At 39.3% G+C, this 12,756-nt stretch overlaps 2 protein-coding genes across 2 annotated transcripts in view; both read right to left on the bottom strand.

Annotated features, from left to right (window-relative positions):
- The window catches only part of LOC139929922 (uncharacterized), a 451,831-nt gene that overhangs the window by 60,604 nt on the left and 378,471 nt on the right, over positions 1-12,756 (bottom strand). The gene's annotated exons all lie outside the window — the stretch shown is intronic.
- LOC139917417 (ADP-ribosylation factor-like protein 4C) overlaps positions 12,207-12,756 on the bottom strand; it is a 585-nt gene continuing 35 nt past the window's right edge. Inside the window, exon 1 of the mRNA XM_071906536.1 lies at positions 12,207-12,756. This exon is cut by the window's right edge and continues 35 nt beyond it. Within this exon, the coding sequence (XP_071762637.1) occupies positions 12,207-12,756 (550 nt within the window).

The following is a 12,756-nucleotide window of genomic DNA, read 5'->3' as shown; positions in this document are numbered from 1 at the left end:
GCAGCAGCGTGTCGGAGGTTTTGTTTTGACCCGTCTGCTGGTGGAGCTGAGCTGTAAATCCATCCAAACCACCTGTGATTAGTGTAAATAAGCTTTGAGAGGAGCAGACTCTGTCATTCACACACCGCAGGAAGAGGGAACTTCAAACTCAAATACTATGTCAACACAGCCTGAAGGAATGAGAAAAAATAAATACACTTTCAGTTAGTAAATGCATCTTTCGTGGTACAATGCTAATTTATATTTTAGGTCTTTATCTGACACTCTGACTTTCAGTGAGTGTAGGAGGAGAATAAACTTCAATTCATGGATCAGCAACATTACAAACAACCAATAGGAAGGAGGTGGAGGGTCAAAGGTCACAACACCCAGGCACTAGAGAGACAATAATAATAAATCAGTTTTACCTTTTAAATCCCTTCTAAAAACATACTTTTACAGACAGGCTTTTATGTGAATTGCTCCTTATACTTGTATCTCCATTTTATTTTTCATTTTGTAATTGTGTTTCTCGTTTTATTATTATTATTTTTTTTTTTTTTACTTATTTTGTTATTTATTCCTGTCTCTTTAGGGGACAACTTGTATTGACTAGACATTCATGTGGTTAGACACACTTTTATGTAAAATGCTATCTGTTTTTATTTTTATTTCTTGTTTGTTTTCTAGTTGTTTGTATCTCTTGTATTATTTTTATTTCTATTTTTTATTTATTATCAATTTTATTTAATTTAATTGTGCTACTTTTACATCACTGTCTCTTTGTGTTTTATTGTATGAAAAGCACTTTGTAAATATTGTTTTTAGAAAAGTGCTACACAAATAAAAGTTATTATTCATGAGAGAGAAGTGCTAAGGGAAGAAATACAAGCCGAGGAGAAAAGATAAAAATGCTGTTTTTGTTCTTTTAAGGGCCTTTTATTTTCGGAGGTAATACAAGGTAAAGAAATACGATCCGCTGAGAAAAAGGTAGAGCAGAGCTGAGTAAATCCCTCCAGTAGATCAAACAGCGACAGGATGGTCAGCGCTGTGGGAAAACCACGGGCCGCTGTTTTGGCTAGATTACACAGCCGAGGGGAAACGCCCCGCTTTCCCACGGTCAGTTCTGCTGCAGGTGGAGAGAGATACAAGTAAAATACAGGTAAAATACAGGTAAAATACAGGAATGCACCAATATCTTTCTGTTATGTGTCTACTATGGTACAGTGTCAGTTCCATATCAGAGACTTGACTTGATGCAGGAAGAGAAGACTTGAGACTTGACTTGACTTGGGTTCTGGTGACTTGGGACTTGACTCTGACTTGTACTTTGATGACTTGAAAAGGTTTCTAAAGTCTTGACTTGAGATCTTGTGTTTGTGTAAATGACTTAGATTGAAAGTGATGAGATTTGTTCCAGCGGACGACTGAATTTAAATTCTGTTTTCTGAATTTTATGGAATGATTGAATTTATTGAAGTTGAAACTGATTATAGAAATCAAACTCATGATGCTCTTACCAAGTTTTTATCCTATTAAAACCATATTGTATTGAAAAGTCCTAGATATTTAGTTTTCTTTAAGATATTAAATTGATACTGGACTCTGGATACTGGATTTGTTCAGACTTGACTTGCTGTTCTACATTTAGACATTTTTGACACATTGAACATTTTGTCCAATGTATGTTTACATATACATTTTGGCTTTTAACATGCACTTGTGTGTTCTGTATATCTCTATGAACCAGTAATCCCTTACATTTACATTAATTCACTCCTTCATGCAAAATCCCCTTAAAATGAACTAAGGTAGTTATTAATGGAGGACACCCCATCAAAACCTCCTTAAACTCCCCTTAATTTTTGACTGCTTACTTTCTAATTTAATGTAAAATTCAGGGAAGACAGGAACTTTCTATTAACAAGTCATTAATAACCTATAAACCTGCACAAAAGGAATGAAAAATCCATTAATTTTGAACCAACCAATGCATAAATCCTCTATAAACCTTACTTTATCTATCTATCTATCTATCTATCTATCTCTCTCTCTCTCTCTCTCTCTATATATGTATATATATATATATATATATATATATACATATATATGTAAATATATATATATAATGTATATGTATATATTTTAAAAAAAGGGGATGCCTGCTATTACAGAAGTACAAAATCTAACCAAATGATAGTACTTTGAGAAAATGAAACCATTCAAACAGACCATTCCCTCTATACAGAGAGGGAAATAATTAGAAAGTCTAAGTAAGTCTAATCTACAGGTAACCAACCATCATTTAGAGTCCTATTCTGTTCTAACAGTAATACTCAATTCAATTCAATTCAATGTGCTTTATTGGCATGAAAGTTCACAGACAATATTGCCAAAGCATCAAGATGAATATCAGTCTAGGTGTGTGTGCGTGTGTGTGTGTGTGTGTGTGAGTGTGAGAGTCAGCGCTTGGACAGAGGAGGATCTGGGTTGCTGCGTGTTCAGCTCCTGAACCCAGAGCCTCCACCGCAGAGTGAGGATCAGTAGGAATTCATGTTTGTTGGTAACAAGGGTTACACACATTTTATATACAGTATACAATAACATTCTTTTAGACCTATATAATATTGTTGTATAAACAGACACAGTTTCACTTGTTTCATGAATTTTCTCGTGGCAAAATGTTGAAAAAACAAACCAGAGGAAGTCAGATGAGTCTACTAGATTCAAGAAAACATGAAACAAGTTGAAACAAGTCTCTCACCGTAATGACAGATGTTTCACTTAAAAAGACTTGAGAGATGAAATGACACACATACGGTCTTTCTCTCTTTCCCACGCACTTCTCTGCGACGGTCGGCTCTGAGCGTCTAATTAAAATGATAATGAGTTTCACGCAGATGAAGCTTCGGTCGTGACGTCAGCCGGCTGGGAGGAGGAAACACTGGGATTAGCCTCCGCCTGAACCCCTAAACCCCAAACACACCGCAGACCGAGAGCCTCGTTCTCTGAATGAGGGAGAATTAAGACCTACTGGAAACACCAGCCGACAAGGAATTTGCATCTTAATAGGAAGAGTTCGTTTCCAAAGTGCTGTTTATCCATTTTGAATAGAAGAGCAGTCATTACAGTGTATTCAGTCTGCAGTATGGAGGATTTGTGTTTCCAGTATCTGGAACTGAACTCGTCCAGTTTCCACCTCTTTCACAACTTAGATGTTTATATTTGTGTGTTGTAGTCAAGACCAGCTAAGGGGAGACCGAGTCAAGATTGAGACCAGATCTTTTCAAGTCAGACTCAAGATTGAGACCAGAGCTTTTCAAGTCCAAGTACAGACCAAGACCAAAGATTATCAAGACTGAATCAAGATTGAGACCAGAGCTTCTCAAGTCCAAGTCAAGATCGAGACCAGAGCTTCTCAAGTCCAAGTCAAGTCCAAGTCAAGATCGAGACCAGAGCTTCTCAAGTCCAAGTCAAGTCCAAGTCAAGATCGAGACCAGAGCTTCTCATCCAAGTCAAGATCGAGACCAGAGCTTCTCATCCAAGTCAAGATCGAGACCAGAGCTTATCAAGTCCAAGTCAAGATCGAGACCAGAGCTTCTCAAATCCAAATCAAGATCGAGACCAGAGCTTCTCAAGTCCAAGTCAAGATCGAGACCAGAGCTTCTCGTCCAAGTCAAGATCGAGACCAGAGCTTCTCAAGTCCAAGTCAAGATCGAGACCAGAGCTTCTCAAGTCCAAGTCAAGATCGAGACAAGAGCTTCTCAAGTCCAAGTCAAGATCGAGACCAGAGCTTCTCAAATCCAAGTCAAGATCGAGACCAGAGCTTCTCAAGTCCAAGTCAAGATCGAGACCAGAGCTTCTCAAGTCCAAGTCAAGATCGAGACCAGAGCTTCTCGTCCAAGTCAAGATCGAGACCAGAGCTTCTCAAGTCCAAGTCAAGATCGAGACCAGAGCTTCTCAAGTCCAAGTCAAGATCGAGACAAGAGCTTCTCAAGTCCAAGTCAAGATCGAGACCAGAGCTTCTCAAATCCAAGTCAAGATCGAGACCAGAGCTTCTCAAGTCCAAGTCAAGATCGAGACCAGAGCTTCTCGTCCAAGTCAAGATCGAGACCAGAGCTTCTCAAGTCCAAGTCAAGATCGAGACCAGAGCTTCTCAAGTCCAAGTCAAGATCGAGACCAGAGCTTCTCAAATCCAAGTCAAAACTAAAACTTTCAGGGGGGTGAGACTGAGTCAAGATCGAGACCAGAGCTTCTCAAGTCCAAGTCAAGATCGAGACCAGGGTTTATCAAGTACGACTCAAGACTGCAGAGCTTCTCAAGTCCAAGTCAAGATCAAGTCAAGACAGAGACCAGAACAATACGAGTCCAATTCGAGACCATTCAGTTTTTCTGCTATTTCAAAACAAAAAACAAACATTATTTAGGCACTTCAGTAAAATACAGTTGGACATATGATAGAGAATCAGATAATTAAGCAGAACTGTCAAACCCATAAGACACGCCCACAGGAAATGGTTTACGCCCCAAAATGCCCAACATCACTGAAAAGACAGACTGATAATGTAGAATATATCCTACTTAATTATGGTATTTAATGTGAAAAAAGTTACATATTGGAGCTTTAAAATATGAAAATCAACAAAATTGGAGTCACCTTCAAATCTCATCTCAAAACGCACCTTTTCAAACTGGCACATTCGGTCTGATCCTGACTTAATGGTTACACCCACATTGAGTTTTGCACTGATGATGATTTTATACCTATTTACTGTATTAACTTTTACTGTATATCATTGCTTTGTTTGATTTTATGATCTCTAGATACATTGTTGCTTGTTTTTAACTTTGTCTTGTAAGGTGTGCTTGAGTGCTTTGAAAGGCGCCCATAAATAAAATGCATTATTATTATTATTATTATTATTATTATTATTATTATTATTATTATTATGACAAGGTTTGAAAGCAAAATACCAGCAATTTCTGCTTCTAATGTCTCAGAAAGACAGTTGAGCTGTTTGGTCATCAGACAGACTTTTTCATGAACTCAGATATCACCTTAAAACCTCTGTTGACGCAACACAAGCCGCCCTTCACTAACATGAACAGTATAAACCTGTCTTATGTAAGAGGAGTTTCTGTTTGCAGCAGGTTGGAGACTGAGCTTCAACTAGACAGCCTGGGGTCAAAGGTCAGCTGCTGAAGTATCCCTGAGCAAGACACTGAATCTGTAGCGGACCTCTTACCTCCTGAGAATGTCTCAATAACTTTATAATAGGGTTAAATCACCTCTTAAAATGTACTTTTATAAATTTGCCTTTTTGTAATTATTTTGAATTTTGCCCACTTTTACCCTTGAGTTGTTTCTAATGTCTTTTGTCTCATTTCATTTCATTTTGTTTGCTATCCTCCTTTTATATTTTACTATGCTTGTTTTAATGCCTTCCTGTAAAGCACTTTGTAAATTGTGCTTTTCAATAAGGGCTGTATAAATAACGTTTATCTATTCTATTCTATTCTATTCTATTTATCTTGGGTTTCAGTGGAGAGTGGAGAGTTTCAGGGGGAAACATTGAATATTTTGACTTTTGGGGGGTTTTTTTGTCATGAAACTGGCCGAATTTTAAGACACCAAAAATATTGTTATTGGCCTTCACAAACAGAAATTGGTTGATCCCAAAAGATTAAAGTACCATATGAATATTATTATTATATTAATGACCAGGGATTGTTGAAATTGTAGTAACTCTAGTCTCTTAACACATTCAGGGACAGGATCAAGAATTCATACAGCAGAAAAACTGTTATTTCCCATTAGAGATGACGAGGAGTTGTGAGTCTCCCAAAAAACAACCTGACAAAAAAAACAAAAAAAAAAAAACAGACAAAAATCACATCTCTGCACATTTAGCTCCTTCCAACAGAAGAAGCTTTTTTAAGCAGGTTAGCGTCGCCGTCAAAGCTCCTGCAGCGCTCAGCGGGAAAAAACGACACAATCCTCTGTTTTGGACGGCGAGGATGGAAGAGCGGCGAGGGATTAGCGTCCAGGAGGAAAAACAGAGACGGTGGGATGAAAATCCCATTCACGGCCACCCACAGAAACACAGGCAGGAACGGAGGAGTGGAGGCTCAGAAGCAAACCCGGCGGAGGCTGCAGCGCTCTGTCAGCGATTTTTAATAAGAAACAGAAACGTGTTCGACTGAAGGAGGATGTACTTTACTGTAGCTGTGAGATAAACTGTTTTTTACAGGCCTGGTTTGGTGAAGGGGAAATTTACATATGTGCTTTTCCTATGATGTTATGCAGTTTGTGTTGGATTTGCCAACAGGAATCGCTCTCTAACAAAAGGGGAACGAGACTTTAAGGGGGCAAGAAGTATGACTTGCTGCACCAAAGTACAACATTTCCATAATGTCTTCTGATCGGGTTGATAGGGTTGTTGATCAATACCAATGATTCAACCTATTGACACACACACACACACACACACACCGCTACTGGCATTTCCCATCCATCCTACCAGCGATCAACAACTATCAATATTGCTGCAATTCTGCCCCTTTAAATGTGTGGTGACATCACACTTTGTTAATCATTTATTTTCCCCACAAAATGTTCCTAGCTGATGGATTTCAACCAGCAACCTATGGGCTTTTGAAGGACAATAACGATACTGATATATTGGTATTGAAGCTGTTGATAACCGACATTTTGTGCTGTTATTCACTATATTTAAATTTGATTGATTTTTATGGCAAAAAATTCCAAGTATTCAGTGTTTCCCCCTTGAATTTTCTTCTGAAACAGCATTCAGAGCATCATGGGATACTAAAACTCTCCAGTGAAACCCAGACTAATTAAATTATTTTAGTGTCAGCAGCTCTTTAAGGCAGGGTGGGAAACATTACTGCCTTTAAATGAAGAATTCATTTACAGAAAACATTGTTAAGTGAATAAAGAAAATATGTAAGGGAAATGTTTTTCTGTAGCTGGTGGTCAGGAGGAACCTCCATCATATCAGAAGTGGACGATCGGCCTGACATATCGGTCTAACCAGCAGTGGTGGAAAAAAGTGCTCAAATCCTTTACTTAAGTATAAGTAGCCATACCATAAAAAGAGCAAAAGTTCTGCATTCAGAAGTATAAGTATAGAAGTATTAGCAGTAAAATGTACTGAAGTGTCAAAAGTAAATGTTGTCATTCTGTCAGAGAGTTAAATTATTGAAGCATGAACCTGTCAGAAGTATTTTAATGTTGTCGTCTAACTGCTCCAGATACTGTTGGGGTATTTAAACTCTAACAATGCAACATATTTTATGAGCTTATTGTATGTTTTGCGTGTAAAACCTTATTCTGCAAAGTAACTAGTAACTCCAGCCGGCAGATAGATGTAGTGGAGGAAAAAGAACAAGATTTCCCTCTGAGATGTAGTGGAGGAAAAGTAGAAAGTCTCACAGAATGGAAATACTCAAGTAAATTGCCAGTACCTCTAAATTGTACTTAAGTACAGTACTAGTTACTTTCCACCTCTGCAAACCAGTATATCGGTGTAAAATGACATCACAGTCTTCTCCCAGACAACATCGCCCCGTGAGACATAAAAACTCTGATTTGGAGAACAGCACTGCTCCACGTGTACGGCTCCATGTTGGACTGACATGTACAGAAACATGTAATTACACTGCAACAGCCTCCGTCTGGCAAGTCACAATCTGAAGTAAATAACATTTCCCTCATCAGCGAGGAAGGCTAATTACACTTTGACATGACAATGGGTTTCCCCCTGTGTGTCCGCGCTGGTAGCAGCAGATGCGAGTTACAAAAACCCACAATAACATGATGGATAGCAATTTGGCTGTAAACACATCAGTGGTAAAAAGGTAAATTTGGTAGAGCAGCGGGTAAACAACAAAGAGGGAAAACACACAAGTCATGATGATGATGATGATGATGGAGTTCAGGGCAGGAAATGAAACTTTTTCATCTACACTTGCTGACAAATGAAAAAATGTACCAGCTTTCTTTACTTTAACAGAAAATAATATTTTATAATAGAAAAATACTTCTGAAGAGCGGTTGGTTACCTGCTTAAAGTCACAGTAAAATGATGAATGACTTTTTCACCTTCTGTCATAATATACACCTATTTAAAAACATAAATGCCCCCCCAAAAATGTAAAAACTTTGATTTTCTTGTATGCTTTAATCAAAATCCCATTACTTTTCCTCCCTGGAAAACAGAGTATCTTTAATGGTGACATCATACTGTACCAAGAGACATAAATAAAAACTCCAACCAATATGGACCCCAGGAAGACTAGTCTGTCGCTCGTGTGTCGACTAATGGGGATCCACAGTAAACAATAAACAGTAAACAATAAAACATCACAGATTTTTAAACAGTCCCGCCCCCTCTGCCCCTATCATCCAATCAAACTGCCGTGCTTTCCTGATCTCCCATTGGTTTACACTTTTGAATGATTCCTCCCTGCGTTATATCCTGCCCCAACATCCTGTTTCAACAGGAAGTACATCACATTAAGGAAGTAAGATGCTCTCAAAATCTTATTTGACTTTGACTGTGAGGTAGAAAGTGTTAGGATCAGATTACCTTTTTGTAGTAACTAGTAATTTAACACATTAGTTTTTCAATTCTTCGTCAAATCCGTCAAATAATATATATAATCTAGTTACTTTTACTTTTTCTTTCACATTGTTTCATTTTATTAGTGCAAATTGTTTTTAAAAAGTTTTTAAAAGTGAAAATTTTGTGCAGAAAACATGCTGCTAATTGAAAAAAAACAAAAACAATCTGCGATCAAGTCCGCTTGATCTAAATGAGATTATCTTCCTGTTTTAAAAACACAACACACTTGACAGCACAAGCCATGAAGTGGGAAACACAAAAGCATTAACAAGGCACTTTTAATAAAGAGTAACTTTGTAAGGTAACTAGTTACTGCTGGAAAACTTAAAAATCACAACCAAAACAGCAGCAGATTCAACCGGTTTGATTTTGGACACAAAATAAGAGGCAGAGCACACAAGATCAGTTACAAAGAGTTTAATCCCAAAAATACTTTTTTTTATTTTAGCATTTAATACATTGTTTGGTTTTGCTGTATTTTGGCTGTAACATTATACTGTATAATTTACATTGTCTGAAGTAGTGCTGTCATGCAACGTTGAACGCAGCTCAGCTGATTGCTGGAGGAAAAGAATGCTGCATTCATGTCATGTCGGATTTACTGTAAATACGAGCTGCCGACTGGGAAAAAACAAACACATCTGCCCTCTAGTGGCGATTACAGGCAGGGCATGAGGGAATTTTTTGTCGGCTCTGATTTCTCGCACTTTGCGTCACGAATTGTTGAAGCGTGTCAACACAGGCAGCAAATCCACTGATAATAATCAAATCAAAATTATCAGTTATATTCACACTAATACAATCAACTCTACTCACGAAAAGCATGTAATGTCAGCCGCAACTCATTTACGGCTGCTCTTAAATTCATGAACAAAAAAATGTTTGGATGTTGCCATTTCAACATGAATGCTGCCAGCAAGATGTCCATTTTTCTGGTTCTTTCGACATGACATGAACGCAGCATGAGCCGAAGAAGACAGTCCATGTTAACTAAATCAACAGTCAAAGAGACATTCAACAGTCCAGTCAATTAAGACCAAAGTGGAGACAATATGCTATAATACTGATTTAATATAAACGATTCTTCAAGCTGTCAATCATGTGGTTTTGTGTAGCTGAATGGGAGGAGCCTGGTACTGACACTGCCAGGGTTGAGCGTTCAATATGTTAAATTAGCCCCAAAGAGACGCAAGATGACGTTTGTATGTGCCATTACTAGCATCCCAAACACTTCTATACAAACTACCAACCAAGCTCATTTTTGTGTGCATTTCCCCAAACGGCTCCGTGGCTCAAACTTTCACCCTTCTTGCTTGGCCTTAGTACTATGTAGAAGTTACCATCTAATAAACCCTTTCGTTTTCCCCCCAAAAAAAGCAGCTTTCAGGAGCTTGGAGCTAAAGCTAATGCTAGCTCACTGATGACGTTGATTTTACGCTGCTGTTCACGTAGCCCTTCAGAATAAAAATACTTTGGCAATATATCAAAACCTGTAAGAGAGAAAGAGCGCGTGCGATAATTTGCGGGGTAGGAAACGAGTTCTGAATGACGGTAAATTTTTTATTTTACTTGTTTCTTAAACCACAGCTAGCATTAGCTTTAGCTCCCAGCTCCTGAAAGCTACATTTTTGGGAAAACGATAGGGCTTACTTTCTACATGATCGTTTGAGCCACGGAGCAGCCGATTGGACACCGCAGACAAAAATGAAACGCTTGGCAGGTCGTTTTCTATAAAAGTGTTTGGGACGCTAGTGATGGCACGTACAAATCAACGCCATCTAGCGTCCCTTTGGGGCTAATGCTAAATATGTATGGGTGCTTTGGATAAAAACACCCCCCACATAGCACATGTTATGGTATTTGCACCTACAGCACATCATTCAGTAGGATAATAACGTGGTTGAAAGACTTTAGCAGCAGTTTAACAGGTTCCAGCCTGTCAATCTGTTTCGTCCTCAATGAACGTCTCTTCATCGTCCGTACAGGAAGACACTTGGTTCCTCTTCTGTCTGTCCTGTTACTGCCAGCAGGTCGACACGTTTAGGGATGCACTCATACTTTTTCACTGATTCTGGCTGATAAACTTTAAGTATTAGATGATACTAAACACAATCTATTTCTTTTGCAGAGCAGTGAAGACATAGACCATTAGACAAAATGATAGAGATACAATCTGTTTTCGTCCATGAGAGAAATCTGACATTCTATGACTGAATAAGGCAGAAAATCAAGTTGCTTTGATTTCTGCCATGCTACATGTATTGAATGCTAATAAGACTATGGAGGCTTTGCAGTTGCGTCACTAATCTCAAACCAGCAGCTCTGGCTCCATCATGGAGATCTGACTGTGCACAAATACTGTCTAAATATCAAACAACAAGGCCTACTGCCAACTTGGCGACTTTGTCAGATTTAGCAACTTTCAGACCCTCTGGCAACTTTATCTCTGAAATGTGCCACAAAGTCTAACAACTTTCCGATTAGAGGAAGTGTTAGTGTGCTGACTCCAAAAGCATTTGGCAGCAAATACTAAACCGCAATACTAAATCAATCAGATGGATCAGTGATGAAATGATCAGTTCCCAGTCAGAAACAGACAGAAATTAACCGTCTGTTCAATTCTGTTGAGACAGACAGAAACACAATCAGCTGTTCACAGAGCTGAGGACCTCCAAAATGGCCGCCAGAAGAGGGTTAAGTCACCTCAAAGTCCTGTTTTGGGATGTTGGATATCTGCCAGATAAACAGCAGTATCTGTATCAGTGCATCCCTAATCACATTTACTATAGTTTCACATATCTGTGCACAGCACAAAACGGCAACAACAGGAAACTTTTCCAGTAGATCCATGGACTGTATCAAACATCGAGGCTATAGGCTACCTGTCCCTAATGAAAAATCACTATAATATTCCTATAGGGACTCAAAATGTATCTGACATAGTGAGTTTAGAGTGACCCAATCTGTATTTTTATCTCCTATGGTATTGTCACACTCACTGATGTAAAGGAGGGTAAAATATGATTTACAGTCAGTGATCATTATAATGCAAATCACCACCTACTGTATATCAGTACAAATCAATTATAATTTAAGAAAAGCCCCCCATGTTATCATATAACTTCCATAAATTTGATACTAGTTAACCATGGTGTACACTGTGAATTTATATCAGAAATATTTAGCCCAAAAAGGTGGGTTAACTATATTCTGCAAATAAAAAGATGGGTGAATTGAGTTTAGAGGTTTACCCTCCACGACATCCCTGACTATAATATTCCTATAGGAACCCATAGTGTTTCGGTCTTATTGTACTTAATTATATTTTTAGCTCTTATGGTATCACTATAATATTCCTATAGGAGCTTTTATTGTGTATGTGGTACTCAAAGGTGAGTTTACAGTGACCTTATAAGACTTTATGGTATTTATTTGATCTCCAATAGCATCACTATAAAATCTCTATAGTATCCCTTTAATTTTCCAGTCATATCCTTAATATTCCTACAGCAGGGACTTCTGAATTGACCGTAGGATTACTATAGTTCTTTTTTTCATGAGGGATCCCATCCAGTTAAATCACTGCCTCTTCTTCTTCTGCTTCATGGACTTCCTCCTCTTCACTATCATCTCATACAGCTTGTCCATGCCTTCCTCTAGCCCCTCTCCGATGATGGCGCAGGCGGGCTGGACGTGGTACGGGGTGGAGGCGCTGAGCTCGGCCAGGGCCAGCTGCCTCTCGATCTCACCGACATCCAGCGCCCGGGGCAGGTCCTGCTTGTTGGCGATGACCAGCAGCGGGGTCCCCTGGTTCTCCGAGAAGCGGGTGATCCTGTGCAGCTCCGTCCTGGCCTCCTCCAGCCTTTCCGCGTCCACGGAGTCCACCACGTACACGATGCCGTCCGTGCAGCGGCTGTAGGGCTTCCAGAGGGGCCGCAGCTTCTCCTGGCCGCCGACGTCCCAGAAGTGGCAGCTGATGCCCCGGGAGGCCCCGCCGCCGCCCAGCCGGATCCGCTCCGTGTTGAAGCCGATGGTGGGAACCGTGTTGACGAACTCGTTGAATTTCAGCCGGTACAGCACGGTGGTTTTTCCCGCAGAGTCCAAGCCGAGCATCACGATGTGCAAGGAC

The sequence above is a fragment of the Centroberyx gerrardi genome, chromosome 21 (genome assembly GCF_048128805.1).
Source record: "Centroberyx gerrardi isolate f3 chromosome 21, fCenGer3.hap1.cur.20231027, whole genome shotgun sequence".
NCBI classification, from domain to species: domain Eukaryota; kingdom Metazoa; phylum Chordata; class Actinopteri; order Beryciformes; family Berycidae; genus Centroberyx; species Centroberyx gerrardi.
This window is presented reverse-complemented; position numbering and strand designations above follow the sequence as displayed.